The 17,776-nt window shown below is 37.3% G+C and overlaps 1 protein-coding gene across 6 annotated transcripts in view; it reads left to right on the plus strand.

Moving 5' to 3' along the window:
- Nucleotides 1-17,776, plus strand: part of LOC146861244 (sodium channel protein type 2 subunit alpha-like) — a 905,823-nt gene that overhangs the window by 689,563 nt on the left and 198,484 nt on the right. For all 6 annotated transcript variants that reach the window (XM_085645403.1, XM_085645408.1, XM_085645407.1 and 3 more), the window contains exon 22: nucleotides 16,040-16,321. In XM_085645403.1, the coding sequence (XP_085501529.1) occupies nucleotides 16,040-16,321 (282 nt within the window). The remainder of the gene's footprint in view (nucleotides 1-16,039; nucleotides 16,322-17,776) is intronic.

The following is a 17,776-nucleotide window of genomic DNA, read 5'->3' on the forward strand; positions in this document are numbered from 1 at the left end:
AGCTGCAAATTAGTGTATAATGAATACACGAAAATCACTTAAGATTAATATCTGACCTTGGCAGGTAGCATAAAAACTACACACAGGTGCCATAGCCAGTCATAATGATAAGCAAAAAATTGCATGGAGTGTATGCAAATAGTAAGATATGGTCCCACTGGTTATAACAGTGCAAGCAGATTATACAGAAAGGCAACTGACAAATACAAACCACATTGTCAACTTGTTTATCAGTTGTTTGAAATATTCTAAATGCTGACAAACCATGTGAGAACCTTTCTCTGGCATCCTCACATTTTAGAGTTGATTACTAGTCAGTGGTGGGGTACCCTGCTGCCCTTATCAGATCTGGCCCATGAATCCCTCACTTGTAATTACTGAATGGGAAAACACAGGTTCCAATTCTACTGCCATGAAAATCCAGTCGGTAAAACCATTTTTGCATTTTTTTGTCTCTCTGTCTTTGAGGGACTTTGAATTTTTATTTCAGAAGAGGTTTCAGGCTGGTTTGTTTTCTTTTCTCATAGCTTGCCAAGCACATGTCCATTGTAGATATCATCAGATATTAACTCCTATGCATTCCCCAGAGTAAGCTGTGCTTAACAGTTGAAATAATAGTCCTGAATGTCTACTGGACAGGCTGTATAAATTAAATATAAATAGTGATTATGTTCAACAGGAGCAATTGCTTCATGTAAATTTCATAGTTTTGCTAATCACATATCCTTTACAACTCTACTCCCTGAAGGACATTTTATCATTTGATTTAGACAACTAATGAAGTGAGAACATTTGAAAAATTCTGTTTTTTGTACAGTTGGCCTCAGTGCTTTCCTGCTTTCCCAGAGCAGAACAGTAATTGCATGTTTTCACCTCCAAAAATCCTTACAAATAATTATCTGCCATCAATGGAATTTCCTTCCACTATTACAATCCCCCTGTCAGTTTCATCATTTGACAGAAAATCATGTGGAAGGATGTTAAGGATTTAAGAAATCTATGACAACATACCCGCAGCATCCTAATCAGGGACCTCTAATAAGCAAAACAAAGCGTTTATTTTCTGGCCTTCAGGTAATGCAGCCCAAACACATGACTTTCTCTCTCAGACTGCTTTTGGTATAGGCAATAACAAGATTAATTTAAGACATAAGAAAGATAAAGCTGCAAATCAAAATTCAAAGAAAACAATAAAAATGTAATAAAGGAATAATACAAAACTAAAGGAGAGTCCAGTAAAAATAAAATGTATAAATTATCATCCAGCTTACTTAATGAATGTCAGCGGGCGAACACATAACATATAAGTCAGTTGTAGAAATGTCACTTGATGTGAAAGTTAAAACTTCAGAAACAAGATTTTCAGAGGCAGAAAAACCAAGCAGCAATTGATCATTGCTTGCCAGAGCTGTGGACTGGTGCTGATCAAAAATGTTGCCTTCGAACAATGTATCTCAAACAGAGAACAATTGAGCCCTGTGGGTCAAAGATGTAGGTCGTGTCTTGGCACTCTTCCACATCAGATAGGAGCTCATTGTAAAAGAAATCATACTTAAAGGCAAAAGGCTTCATTGGAAAAAATGTCTGCCAGTGACAGATACTCAAGTATGTGGACAGTGAACTAAAAGTGAGCCCTCTTGCAGTTGCCTCTTATCCTCTGATGTGTTTGGAGTTGAGGCAGAAATAGAGGTCAAGGAAAATAGCTTAAAGCCACCTTAAACAATGACTACAGGTGCTGGTGCTTATGCTCAAAGATCTAATATGCTTATTCCTGCCATGCAGACTCTTGATTGTCCAAACACGTAAGCCAGAAATTACCCTAACAGCATATTAAGGATCCTTCTTAAATATCTCATGCCCTGTCAAAAAGGTGTTCTGCACTCCCTTACTAGCACACTACAGGGTGACCCTGAAGTATTTGCATATGTTGGCCAATAAACAATAATATCCCTTCTATATATAGCCATGTGCTTGTGAGTCACACCAACCTCCCGCTTTTATATTGCCACTTACATGGGATACAGGCAAAGGGATACAAATAAAAAGACCCTACAAAAAGAAAACTCCACTGCCATTTCCCAGTCCTTTGTAGCATAGAAAAGCACTAATTAGTCCTCTGATTACATCCTTTGCAACGGTCACACTTCTGAAAATGTACTGCACCTAGAGAAGAATCATACACACTTTCAGTGGTGGATCTTTGTGGAACCAATTCACTATATCATTTAGCTTTAAGTTTTACCATAATTTTAACAAGCTCATTTTGTACAGAGATAGGCATTGTGACTTGACGGCTCCATTTGAAAGCAGATCCCTTTATTCAAATAGCAAAAGCATGGAGCATTCAGCTTAAAACTGAATGCCTAATGTGTGTATGTGTGGTTACTTGAAGGAGAATGGTGTCTTAGTTTCTTATAAGCAAATCACAAAAGGGTTTGGGCCTTAAACAGTAAGGCCGGGCCACTTAGCTAGAAACCACCAAAAAAAGTGCCAATACTGTTGATCATTCATTCATCCTTTCATACAAAGCTCAAAAAACCTAATCAATCTGATCAGAAAAATTATTTTTTTTATTAGCTTTTAGTTAATTTTGTTCAATTTGGATTGTTTTTTATGGAAAAAAATACATTTTTTTTGGGCATAAACCATTTATTAAAAAAATATATTGTCAATATACAAACATATCACATTATATTACAATAACATATACCACATATATAGCTCAGGTTCTGTTCAAACTCTATACCCACAGTTGCATAAACAACCAATACCTCTGAGCAGTATATAACTTAATTGTGTTTCAACTCATTTTATGGTAATAACCAAATGGTGACCCCTCTGTGTTCACTTCATTTGTCATATACAAAAAAGGAACACAGATGTTTTGTGAGCATGAGTGGTATTGCATCCACATGAACACCTATTTGGTCAACAAAGAACTGTTGACGCGTTTCGAACCCACTTAGATTTCTTGGCGGGTTCTCCTCAGGACACAGAACACTTGGAGAGCTGAGAATTTAAAAAGAAAAGAATGCTCCAGTTTAAATACTGAATACCAATCACATTCATTCCATCTCCACTCATACACCAACCAACTCAATTCATTTACCTCTGCCTCTTTGTGAAAAGCTTCAATCTCCTTGTTTTAATTCACTGTTCACCATCCAGTGACAGTTGCTACACAGGGCAACACTATAAAGCAAAGTCAAAAAATAATTGGTTTGGCTGGTATGTTGTGTCATCTTCAGTAAAATGAAAAAAGTGTATAGATTGTAGAAAAGCTTACTTGTGAATAGAAAATCACGACTTCTGACTCGCCTTTTATTGTTGTGAACTCGATCATAAATTTTCAATCTGGTGAGGAAATCAAAAGAAGGGGTATTTCACATTTGTTTGGCCTTTTTCTTCTATATAGACCTTGTGGCTTTTAAATTGTCCCTATGTCTGGAGGTAATTTACTGACAGCCTGTTTAGGCACAAACAGAGATCATGAAAATGAGCTACAAGTTGTGAAGCCCAGGAATGTCTGTTTGGCTAAGGGTGTTTTCATGGAAGTTGCCTGCAACTGCTGAACCCGTGCCCAGCTATGCGTTATAAAAATGGTGCAAAATCAGTAAGTTCTAATGCTCTGTTTTGACAATTGTTTATGATACCCTTTGCATGATACGTTTGTTTTGGAATTGTGGCAATGAACTTGGTCGTGCACGCGAGTTAAAGTTCACATGTTTTTCAAGATAATTTGTATCACATCGTTCAAGGAGCAAATTTTGAAAACGATACTTTGTTGCCATGTGCTGGTATAGCGCATTTTTTATAAAACCGCAAGAAACTGCTTTCAGTATCCCGAATGGAACAGCTAAAGTTGTTCAGATGTTAGTGTCCTGAAAGGAAATCCAAGATAAACACGTTTAGCTACATGAAAGCTATTGAGCGGAACTTTGCTGAGAGGCAACGGCTTGAATTTTGCTTGGTGATGGGCGTGCTTTCAAATATTTCAGATTGCGAGTAAGAACCGGTACTGGGTGGCCTGTTTAAATCCAGGACACCTTTCAGGGTAAAGTTTTTTGGAAAACGCCAGCTTTATTGATAGCAAAGAATGCTTCTGGCTTGTATATCAAAGACTAGAAAAAACTTTATTCAGAATCTTAACAATACAAACGTGAATGTTTATGTTATGTAAAATCGGGTTACAAAGACTGGAACCGCAATAAATGGTAAAGATGGAACAATGGGTGTGAGGAAGGAGTGGGTTTGAGAAACGGCAGCTTTATTGATAGCCATTATCTATTCAGCTTTCCTGCTTGTTTCAGTGCAAAGAATGCTTCTGGAATATATATCGCGAAGACTAGAGAAAAAAACCTAATTTTTTTTAAAAAGTGAATGTTTATTTTCTGCAAAATCAGGTCACCCAGACTAGATCCACAATAAATGGTGAAGATGGAACAATGCATGTGGGGATGAGTGGGTTTGAAGGGAAACGATGCCTCAGACTGTACAAGAGTATGGAATTTAATTTCTGCTTATGATTTTTACGCGTAGCTCCAGAATCTCTTGGAGATGGGAATCGATTTGGATTGCTGATATGTATTTTGAAACCCTGTGGCAGAGAAGCCCAATCAGCTATATGTGTTTGAAAAATGCGCCATCTCATCGTGAATGATTAAAGTTAATTCAAAAGGGGGCATGTGCTCAATACTTGAATGGCATGTGTATAACAATTGATTATTGTTGAAGTATTATGAGGTGTTAGGTGCCTAAACTATTAGTCGTGTTATGGTTGACACATAATGAAAATTCTGTTATGATGTCCTTTTTATGCCATTAGGTTAGTTGGTGTTTGAGTTTGAAGTCAGTGACAATCTACTCTCAGGAGAAATTTCTCATAGAAAAGTGATAAAGTTTGGTGTCCTCATTACTTTAGGTCAATCAACTGAGTCATGTATCTCCATATCGTTTGGGGATGCTCACAAGTTTTGTAATTCAGTAAGTTCAATAAGGCCATTATTCGCAGTATTGAATTTAACAATAAGGAACGCCTCTCGCTGGCTCAGTTTGCGGTCCAAATCGCCTCCTCTGTCATTGGGTTCAATGGATGAAGTTACTGTCTATTTAAGATCAGCTTTTGTGTGGTTGCTGTCCAGCCAATGGATAACCTGAGGTGCTGTTACATTCAGTTTGCGGAAGGCAAGATTTATGTTGAGAAATACATCGGCGTATTTCTTGGTTGGTTCTCCCAATATAAAGTTTGTTACATTGGCAAAATATTCCGTACATAACATTTTTAGTTTTGCAATTTGTGAATGTATTATGTTCCCAGTTCTTTGACTCAAACGAAAACAAATTGCCTTCTATGTCTGGTTGCAGCAGAGACATGTCCCACACTTGTGATGTCCTTGGATTGGGGGTAAGTTCAAGTACTGGCACACATTCATCTTTGGTGATGATTTTGGGAAGTTCTGCACGGACTAGTTGATTGCCGAAACTTTTCTCTTTTTTAAATGCAAAAAGTGGTTTCTTTAAAGAATTGCCCCAGTTGGTAATCAAATGCCTGTTTTGAGTAATGATTTTTTTTAATTGATTGGATCTTGTGTAGAACGTAGATACACAAACAAATTGCTCCAATTGTGGTTTTGTTTTTTTGGTTAGTAATTCCTCTCCTGTGGTGTCCACCAGGCTCTTTCCATTGATCTTTTCAAGAGTCGCTTTGGGTAGCCACGATCTTTAAGTTTGGAGATCAAGCTATTGGCATGGAGCTGGTACTCATTCTTCTCTGTGCAATTTCTGCGAATCCTTAAAAACTGGCCGTAAGGGAGGTTATCTCATAAACTGCGAGGGTGATGGCTGTTGTAGTGTAAAGCCTTATTTCTATCAGTTGGCTCAGTGTGCAGTGTTGTTTTGTGTCGTCCTTCCGATGCGTATACCTGTAATCCAATAATGTAATATGGTTGTCATTATGATGGACACTTAATTTGATGTCTGGTGTGCGATCATTGAGCCACCTGCAAAATTGCGTAAGTGTATCCTTTGTGCCTGTCCATACAAAGAATATATTGTCTGTATTTCTCACCCACCCTGAAGTAATGGATTGTTATTAAAGACTAATCTTTCTTTGAATTTAGCCATGTACAGTATGGCAAATTCTGGGGCGAATGGGCAAACCATCGCGGTTCCTATGACTTGATAGTAAAAGTCTTTGCCAAACTTAAAATAATTTGGCTTTAGTAATGAAAGCTACTCTCCAATATTTTCTTATTGCGAGTGCCGCGAGTGTATGAGCCGCAGCCGAATCTTGTTGATAGTTTGCCCCCGGAGACCAAGGAGGTGGTCCGGCTTCATCCAGGTGCAGCCTGTTGTCTACCTAGGAGTGCCTTTACTCGCTTGGCACACAGCTGCAAGGCGCAGTCGAGGAAGACAACCTCTCACCTAAAGATCTGCGCTAAACGCATAGGAACCTGCTACCATTGCAGCAAGACCTCGTTGCTATCGAAGGGGTAGTAAGTGGCTGCAAGGCCCCAACAATCCACGAAGCTAGCAAGGTCAGAACTGCAGCTACTCACGACATCTGGAAATTGGTGGGTGATAATACAGAGGAAACTGTTCTTAAGGCCGTCATCTATAGTTTCCAGGGCTGCCTGGCCTCCAGAAAAACACGCGTTAAGCATGCGCTAACCTACCCTTGAGCAGGAAAACAGCGAAATTGTTGCTGTAGAAGCTGGGAGCAGAGCAAGAAACCGAGATTGCGGGCAAGAGTATCACTTAACTAATCAGGCGAGCCTTTTGCTCATTCCATCAATCGACTTTCATGGCTTACAACAGTACATATGAAAAGACTGGGCCAGTCTAGGCGAAAGAGTATACGCAAAGCATTGGAGCGGTCCCAGGAACAGCAGATATAACAACATTTTTCACTGCCATCTGTAGGATTGATGATCAAACAGCCCCAGTAGAGCAAGGAATGCCACAGGAAGTAATATCTGAGGCAAAGGAAAGGGACTGTGCTCAAGCGCAATCAATGGCTAGCAATGGCCAGCAATTGGCAATCAAACAAGAAAGCAAACAGTCAACGGACTACAAAAAAAGATGCAGACAATGAGGAGGATCAGGAACAACCCCATCAAAAACCAAACATAGCACTGGAGGTTCCTCCTGCAATCCTAGAAACTGACTTTTCTTTACCGGATATAAACTTTTCACTAGGTCTACATCAACTGTCTCCTACAGTAACTAAAGAGACACCACAACCACTCAACAGTACTCCAGCTAATGCCACAGTTTACATGGAAAACTGCTCACAATTACCAGAGCTCCCATTCTTCAACGTATCTCCAATCTCCCAACAGGCGAGAACTTATGTCTAACACCTTCTTCTCACTACAGAGAATTCTGGAATCTATATTGGCCCTCCTTAAAAAGAACTTAGAACACTCGGACATGATTCTTGAAACACAAACTGGAGTTTTACAATATCTAGTGGACAAAAAAGGAAAAAAACAAATTAAGCAAAATTCCAAAACTATACTAAGTGGTCCAGGAATATCTGCGGCTCGGGAAGAAGATTGCCGAAATACACCATCCTTTGACCATCTCACAATAAAAACGCAAAAGGCAAAACAAAGAGAGGGATTCACCTAAACAAAAGTGAAAAATAAGCTCATAAATGATGAAGTTTACACTCTATGCAAATTATTTGAGGAAATCAAGGTAGAAAGCACCCCTCAACCCATGATACCTTTGTTTCCCATTCTTAAACAGAAGAATCAGCAAGGAATGCTACCTCAAATACAAAAAAATCAGGAACACGTCTCTATAAATCCCCCAATAATGGAAGAATCAAAACTTACGTTAAAGCCAAAGAACAAGAGGTACATCATAAAGGGGAAGAAAAGCAAAAAGAGAGCAAAACGAAAAATCTCGAGACGATCGACTAGGAAAGTAAAATTTCCACAAACACCAGAATAAATAACTCAGAGCAATGAACCAATCATAAAAAATTTAGAGACAACCCAAAACATGGGAAAAAATAAACCCACTGGCGCCAAATTTTTCAGCACAACAGACAAAGGAATGCCAGGACAAAATATATTCAGGGGAGAAAGGGAGACCAAACTGTCTCTTGTACTTTGGAATTATTAGACCTATTCCCCTGTGACATAAATCCTCTAAATCTCAGGAGAATATTAAACTTACTTCATAAGTTTCCTCAACTTCTCACACTCATCACACTAGAAAGAAAATTTGTACCGTTCCCGAAAAAATCGAATCTAACGGTGGCAAATGTGGAGTTTTGACCCAACGTTATTCCATCTATCTTTTTGAAAGAGAGAGACATCCTTCATAAAAATGGTTTTGATGTGACTGAAGTCAAAGTAAAGACTACACACTATGACAGGTTAAAAGATAACGATGAGAATATGATCTACTCCCAGCATGACCACGCAAATTAGTCTCCAAAAACTCAAATGAGATTATCAGAAGGTCCCTTAATAATATCGATCAGCAAAAGCGAGCGACGAATCTGGACCCAGGCTCCTCCAAAAATTGAGCTGCAACTAAAAGAAAACTCCTGGTCTTGGATCTCTGAAAATTTGAACAGCAATAAACAGGGAAACACATTAACACTTCCGTTTTAGCAGAAGTTTAACAATTATCTCCTGGAACATTGCTGGGGTAAACCAAGAAAAGTTAGTTCATATCCTAGAAAAATCAATTCTCATATCAGAAGAAACTTGGTCCGTAGACACTTTCACTCAAAAAAACTACTTTGTGTTTGACATCGCAGCTGATGCCACAAAAAGGGGTCATGCAAAAGGAGGCCTTGCACATCTCCTAAAAGAAGAAATCTATTGGGACCTAGAAATCATTGACTTGCAACTCCGAAATGCTCAGTGCATTAAGATTAAGCATCAAAACAAAAGTTTGAATACCATCCAGGATTTGCTAATTTTGAATGTTTACATACTGCCGGGACCCCGCAATGACTGTCTGCAAGCAAAAATATTTGAGAAGATTGAAACAGCAATGGCCCATAAAGGCTACCCACCGGTATTAATTGTTGGAGACTTAAATGGGAAAATCTCTAATACTTTACTGGATAAAGAGTGAAAATGTGAGAAAGAGGAAGCCTGTTTATTTCGGAAGCCACTATTCCCAATAGAGATAAAAGCTAATAAACGAGGGAAATTACTACTCTCTCATGTTACCGCAATGAATGGAGTAATTTTAAATGGCAGAGTAGAAGGGGACATCCCGGCCGCCTATACCAAATCGGGTATTAACAGTCTATCCATCATAGACTATGTAATCTGTAGCATGGACTTTTTCCAGAAAGTGCAATCACTGAACGTACAGGATATACATGAAAGCGATCACCACCTTTGTTTCTGAAATTAGAACTCACACTGCAATTTACTACCCCATGGTCATTGGGTTCTCTGAATGGTCATGCTAATGTAGATTATAAAAACTGTAGAATCATCTGGAACTCTAAAGCAATTGAGAGAATGAACCACGTAATCTCTGCTATGCTTTCAGACCCGTTCAGTAAAGAAGTAAACCCAATAATGAATTATGAAAAAACAGTGTCCTTGATCATCGTATCTCTTCGGAAACACTCAAACAGGCATGAAAAGAGAAGGAGCCACTCTAAAAGAATGAACAAAGATCACGAATCGGTAAAATTTAGATCGCAATTTCTACACTACTCGGGGATAACACAGGAAGAAATAAAAAAGCTGAAAAAATTACGACATGGAAAACAGCGAGAGGAAGATGATAAAAACTGGATAGACATTCAATAGGCAGTAAAAAGTAAAAACAGTAAAGTATTTTGGAGCCTAGCTGCCAAACAAATGGGTATCAGGAAAACAATACAAGCACTCCCAGTGTCAGCATCGGCCTGGGAAAAATATATCCATAATTTGTGTAAACTAAACCCACAGAAGGCGGAAAAATGGAATCAGCAGGTTCAAGGGAAAGATCAGTTAAATGCTGTCACAGTAGCCTCAACAACTAAACAAATAGCTCACTTTATAAAGGCCACAAGATCTACAGCAGTAATGGGACAAGAAAAGATCCCGATTAAGGCTCTTCAAGAAAATCCGGATGAGTGGAGCACATTTTTATCCCCCCTATTTCTCCACTGTTCTGCAACAGGCGATATCCCAAAATCATGGCGGGGGAGTATTGTGGTCCCTATCTCAAAAAAAGGCCTTAGAATAGACCCAAAGAACTATCGACAAATTTCCCTACTCGACGCAAATGGAAAGGTCTTTGCAGCCTGTGTCCTGGACCATCTTAAGGACTGGGCCTTTTCCAGTGGAGCAATCCCTATGTCCCAGGCAGGATTCTGCCCAAAGTACTCAGTAACAGACAATATCGCTATTTTACAAATATGTCGTGTCAAATTTACAAATTGTATACTGTGCTTTTATTGATTTTACCACATCTTTTGATAGGGTGGACAGGCTAACATTCTGGAAAAAAATGGTGAGGCTAGGGAACCCACAAAATGTACTTACAATAAATGTATCCCTCCATACAAAAACCTGGTGCAGAGTCCAAATGGGGGGAGAAAAGGGTTTAACTAGACCAATTTCCACGTCAAATGGCCTTAAACAAGGCTGTCTCCTTGCCCCCTTGTTATTCTCTCTTTATTTAAGCGACCTACCAGAGTACTTCACCCAAGTAAAAAATGTTCCTCTGAAATTAGCACTGACTGACATATACATTTTAATGTACGCTGTCGACATTGTAATATTAGATCTTACACCAATAGGACTTCAAAGAAACTTAAACGCACTGAGTGCCTATGCAGAAAACAACTTTTTAGTCCCAGACATCTCGAGAACCCAAATTTTACCTTTTAGAGGAAAAAAGCGATACCGACCTTTCTATTGGACATTGGGGAGACAACCACTAGAGAACGTTGAAGAATACACTTATTTAGGTTGGATTTTTACCCAAACTTTACAGAACTCCTCTCACCTACATCATATAGGTCGAAAGGCAGATGCCCACGTAGGAGCACTGTTGAGGCTATACTCCTCCTCCGGAAACAGACACTTCCAACCTTTTTTAGAGATTTATTGTATGAAAATCACTTCCATTCTAAAGTATGGTCTAGAGTATACACATATAAAAATGTGGCAATTTGTAAAAACAGGAGAAGGAAATTTTCTGCGGAAATTGGCAATAGTAAGCCAAGCTGTTCCGGCCCAAGTATTACACCTCAAACTCTCCTTGGCTAGTATATATGCAAGAGCTATCTTGAAAATATTAAGATGGGCATATCATCTTTTGCATGCTGACTCTGGTTCTTTAAGTCACATTTTAAAACTGGAAGCTTTCAGGGTTAATCATCACGGTACACTTTTAATATAAATCTTAATACAGCTTTTAACCTGTCTCACTGCACAGTAACACTTTTAGAAACTTGGACACTGGCACTTTTAAAGCTCTTTTTAAAGAATCTGACCACAAGATTAAGCTTTGATCTGGACATAGAACACTGTCTCCATTTAAAACACTATGCAGAATACGCCAAAACCATAGACTATAAATCCCCTGAGAAATATACTACTCTTTGATTAGATCATATAATGATCTGTATTCGGTGCTGTATTCTTTTACTGAGGTTGGAAATCTGCCCTCTGAAAGTTCACATAGCAATGTGGAATAACTCTGAAAACACAACAGGGCTCTGCAACTTGTATAAGGGAGGATATAATTTATGTATTATCTGTGTGCCCTGATACCAACCCTAGTTGAAGCCCGGCGGAGATATTTAAGGCCTGTTAGCATTAGATATAACCTCTCGCCTACACAAAGTTTAATTAAACTTTGTAAATGACCACTGGATCAATTAGTCTGTTATCAACTGTATACATTTTTAAAGAGTTTTTTTTAAGTTGTTTTAAAGTCTAAGATGATAATGTTTTAAAATTATAAACATTTAAAGCTCAGATACAATGCCACTTTTTCATAAAATCTAACTAAACTCTGAAAAATTACCACTGGACAAATGTATCTGTTATTAGTTGTATAATTCTTAAACAAATTTTTCCTTAAAGCTGTTTTAAAAACCATGATGACAATATGTTTACATTATAAATGCTGAAATCTGATGCTACGGGTACCATGATAAAAACAATAGATATATATGTTTGTGTATTTGTTGACCCTAGTTGAGGTCTATATCAAAATTGAAATAAAATTAAACTTACAAAATCCAATCAATTCAAAAAAATCATTACTCAAAACTGACATTTGATTACCAAATGGGACAATTCTTTTAAGAAACCCCTTTTTGCATTTAAAAAAGAGAAAAGTTTGGGCAATCAACTAATCCGTGCAGCACTCATCTCCAAAAATGAGTGTGGGACATGTGCCTGCTGCAACCAGACAATAGAAGGCAATTTGTTTTCATTTGAGTCAAAGAACTTGAAATATGATACATTCACAAATTGCAAAACTAAAAATGTTGTCTACGGAATATTTTGCCAATGTAACAAACTTTATATTGGGAGAACCAACCAAGAAATACGCCAATGTATTTCTCAACATAAATCTTGACTTCCGCAAACTGAATGTAACAGCACCTCTGGTTACCCATTGGATGGACAGCAACCACACAGAAGCTGATGTTAAATAGAAAGTAACTTCATCCATTGAATCCAATGACAGAGGAGGCAATTTGGACCGCAAACTGAGCCAGCGAGAGGCGTTCCTTATTGTTAAATTCAATACTGCAATTAATGGCCTTAATGAACTTACAGAATTACAAAACTTGTGAGCCTCACCAAGCGATACGGAGATAAACGACTCAGTTGATTGACCTAAAGTAATGAGGACAACAAGCTTTATCACTTTTCTCTGCAAAATATCTTCTGGGAGTAGATTGTCACCGACTTCAAACTCAAACACCGATGGCCCTAATGGCTTTTAGCATAAAAAGGACATCATAACACAATTTTCATTATTTGTCAACCATAACATGACTAATAGTTTAGGTTCCTAATATCCCTTAATACTTCAACAATAATCAATTGTTATACACATGCCATTCAAGTATTGAGCACATGCCCCTTTTTGAATTAACTTTAATCATTCACGATGAGATGGCGCATTTTTCAAACACATATAGCTGATTGGGCTTCTCTGCCACAGGGTTTCAAAATACATATCAGCAATCCAAATCGATTCCCATCTCCAAGAGATTCTGGAGCTACGCGTAAAAATCATAAGCAGAAATTAAATTCCATACTCTTGTACAGTCTGAGGCATCGTTTCCCTTCAAACCCACTCATCCCCACATGCATTGTTCCATCTTCACCATTTATTGTGGATCTAGTCTGGGTGACCTGATTTTGCAGAAAATAAACATTCACATTTTTTTAAAAAAAATAGTTTTTTTTGTTTCTCCAGTCTTCATGATACATATGCCAGAAGCATTCTTTGCACTGAAACAAACAGGAAAACAGAATAGATAATGGCTATAAATAAAGCTGCTGTACCCAAAACCCACTCCTTCCTCACACTCATTGTTCCATCTTTACCATTTATTGCAGATCCAGTCTTTGTAATCCGATTTTACATAAAATAAACATTCATGTTTGTATTGCTAAGATTCTGAATAAAGTTTTTTCTAGCCTTCGAGATACAGGCCAGAAGCATTCTTTGCTATCAATAAAGCTGCATTTTTTCAAAAAAATCTTTACCCCAGAAGTTGTCCTGGATTTAAACAGGCCGCCCAGTACCAAATCTTACTCGCAATCTGAAATATTTGAAAGCAAGACTATCATGGACCAAGACAGAAGTAAGTGCCAAGCAAAATTCAAGACGTTGCCTCTAAGCAATTTTCCGCGAAATAGCTTTTGCGCAGCTAAACTTGTTTATCTTGTATTTCCTTTCGAGGCACTAACATCTGAACAACTTTAGCTGTTCCATTCAGGATACTGAAAGCCGCTTCTTGCGGTATTATTAAAAATGCACTATACCAGCATATGGCAACAAAGTATCGTTTTCAAAATTTGCTCCTTGAACGATGTGATACAACTTATCTTGAAAACACGTGAACTTCAACTTGCTCGCATGAGCAAATTCATTGCCGCAATTCCAAAACACACGTATCATGCAATACGAATCATAAACAGTTGTCAAAACTGAGCATTAGAACTTAATTTTTATGCAACGTTTTTATAATGGTTGCGCATTGCTGGACATGGGTTCAGCAGTTGGACGGCAACTCTCACAAAAGCGCCCTTGGCCAAACAGACATTCCTGGGCTTCACAACTTGTAGCTCATTTTCATAAACTCTGTTTGTGCCTAAACATGCTGTCAGTAAATTACCTTCAGCCATAGGGACAATTTTAAAGCCACTAGGTCTATATAGGAGAAAAAGGCATGACAAATGTAAAATACTCCTTCTTTTGGTTTCCTCACCAGATTGAAAATTTATGATCGAGTTCACAACAAGAAAGGCGAGTCAGAAGTCATGATTTTCTATACACAAGTAAGCTTTACTATAATGTATACACTTTATTCCTTTTACTGAAGATGACATGACATACCAGCCTAAACAATTCTTTTTTGACATTGCTTTAGTGTTGCCTTTTGTGGCAACTTTCACTGGACGGTGAACAGTGAATTAAAATGAGGAGATTGAAGGTTTTCACAAAGAGACAAAGGTAAATGAATTGGGTTGGTTGGTGTATGGGTGGAGATGGATTACATGTGATTAGTATTCAGTATTGAAACTGAAGAATTCTTTTATTTTTAATTCTCAGCTCTCCAAGTGTTCTGTGTCATGAGGTGAACCCGTCAAGAAATCTAAGTAGGTTCGAAACGCGTCAACAGTTCTTTGTTGACCAAATAGGTGTTCATGTGGATGCAATACCACTCGTGCTAACAAAAAATCTGTGTTCTTTTTTTGTATATGACAAATGAAGTGATCACAGTAGGGACACCATTTGGGTATTACTTCCAAAACGAGTTAAAACACAATTAAGTTACATACTGCTCAGAGCCTGAGCTACATATGTGGTATATGTTATTGTAATGTAATGGGATATGTTTGTATATTCACAATATATTTGGTCATTTAATTTTATGCTTATTTGTCTTGTGTTCTCAGTGTATGTTTAAATATTTTTTTAATGGTTTATGCCAAAGTAAATATATATTTTTTCATAACAATCTATCCAAAATGAACAAAATTAACTAAAAGCGCATACAATAAAAAATAATTTTTCAGATCAGATTGATAGGGTTTTTGATTTTTACATGAAAGGATGAATGAATGATCATTAGCATTGTCACTTTTTGTGGTGGTTTTTAGTTTCTTATAAAGCATAAAGTAGTTGATCAATTTGAGATTTCTCGGCACCAACATTTTAAATTCTGAGATTTAAAAATGACTGTGAAGCACACCAAATGAAACACAATAGGCTATATTCGTGACAGAGAAGGGGAATAATAGAGAAATATTTCTTGCTCAATGAGCTCCTGTAGTGAACCTGTGTAGCTCCAATGTGCAAGATGATAGCAATGAACATAACAGTAACGTCTAATTACGTTATTTAAAAAAAGTGTTAATTCTTTTAGCTGAACTCAAACATAAGAATTCATCTGTATTTTCTCTTTTCTTGGCAGCCATCTTTGATCAGTCAATCCTCAGTCATGAACCATTCTTTGCAGATTGTGCCCTACAGTTTTTCAATTGCTTTTATTTATATTTATAAATTAACAGGTATCTCTTTTTTATAGTCCACACATTGTACAGTCTGACTACATATACCAGGTTTTTCTTTTTTCTTTTCCTTTTCCTTTGCATCTTCGTCTTATTTTCCATCTAGATATTTTAGTCATCTCATTATTTGTGCTCCTTCATTTCATCTGTGCTTTGCTTCAACTCTTTAAGTGGGTAGATTGTGATACTTTGTCCACCTACATTTAGTGTAACTAGTTTTGATGTTGAAGAATGGTTATAACTTTCATTGATTCTATTCTTATATACTTCTTTTCTGCCATCTTTTGCATTAGGTGGTTGTGAATGCCCTTGTAGGAGCAATCCCATCCATTATGAACGTTCTTCTGGTGTGTCTTATATTTTGGCTAATTTTCAGTATCATGGGAGTAAACATGTTTTCTGGCAAGTACTATCACTGTGTGAACACCACGACGGGTGAAATGATGCTATTAAATGAAGTCAACAATAAAACTGAATGTGAAGCCCTTATGCACCAGAATAAATCAGCTCGATGGAAAAATGTCAAAGTGAATTTTGATAATGTAGGATTTGGATATCTCGCCTTGCTTCAGGTGGTAAGTAATTGTCAATATACATGACATCATTATGGATTTATTAACATGTCCTGCATTAAATATGTGTTCATAGAGATCACAATTAAGATGTCTTTATCCAGGTAAAAGTGTTCTTCATTTGTTGAACTGCACTGTAAAGCAATATACACGTTTGCCATACACTAGCACTGTCTTCTGATTGCTAAAACAAATGTTTGTCCTTTAAAGATGTTCTGTAGATGGGCCTCCCTTTACTTGCTAATATGCCCTTTTCACTCTATTTCAGTACTCTGTTTCATATTCTTGTGTGAAAAAAACAACTTTTAAGTGCTAAAAATATTCACATGTATGTACATGTTCAATATTCTATGTACCATCATCTTGAAAAAAAAATGGATTTCAAGTTGGAATGATACGTGCTTAACATTTATAAATGGATGTGGTGTTCTGATGTACAATTTTATTTCTATGAATATGAAGTTAATATTATTGTACTGTGCCATGATAACATTCTGAACCTGTTCAAAGGTGTTTAAAATGCCATGCACCTGTTTTCATTTAAACTGCACTGTCTGTAGCATATATTTTAAGGTTGAGGTATTTGATGCATGCTATAACTTCCAACAACACAGGGTATGGCATTTGTGGGGTACACTAAATACAACTAATCCAATATTTTGCGTACGGAAAGAAGGAACTACATTCAGAATTTGGTATTTTAGGCACCAAATTCTGCACACAACAAAACATACTGCATTCTTTTACCTGGTAAATTTTGTCCAATTTTACCTGTTGAAATTCACCACTGGAAAATTGAACGTCTTAGTACTATCCACAAATATCACAATTCTGATCCCTACATAAACAGGGATCACAATTTAATGCCCCGCTTGAAATCAGGGCCTAACTCAATGAAGTGCAGACAACAAAACTCATAAACAAAGAGCTGAAAACTATTCTAAGCAGCTCAGTGTTAATGAAACACTCACTGGGCCACCTTCTGTTACGTCCATGTGCATTGAGTGATATGATGAGACCATACAACTCATACAACTCCTTCTCCTATTACTGCTACTAGTACGACTACTACTTATAAGTAATAATTATTATTATTATGATTATTATCATTCTTATATTAATTTTTATATTTTTTAGATAGTGCTTCTTACTGCCGCTCTATAATTTTAAGTGTTGTAAATGAAAATTTAACTATTACTCAATTTATATTACACAATTACGCTGTGTCCTTACTTTCAGGAAGATGAACAACATAACATATGCATCTCACTTTTCTCAAGGTCTTTCTAATACACTAAAATCATTGTTTTCTCAAAGTTCTTCTTCATTGAGGAAATGATTTTTGTATGCAGAGGTATGTCAGGTGCATGCACCAACTAAGCTTTGTGAAACCCATTCATAAAGGCCTTTTATACTCCTTTAGTAGTACTCCTGCAGTAGTCTTTTACGTACAACTAG

The sequence above is a fragment of the Triturus cristatus genome, chromosome 3_1 (assembly GCF_964204655.1).
Source record: "Triturus cristatus chromosome 3_1, aTriCri1.1, whole genome shotgun sequence".
NCBI classification, from domain to species: domain Eukaryota; kingdom Metazoa; phylum Chordata; class Amphibia; order Caudata; family Salamandridae; genus Triturus; species Triturus cristatus.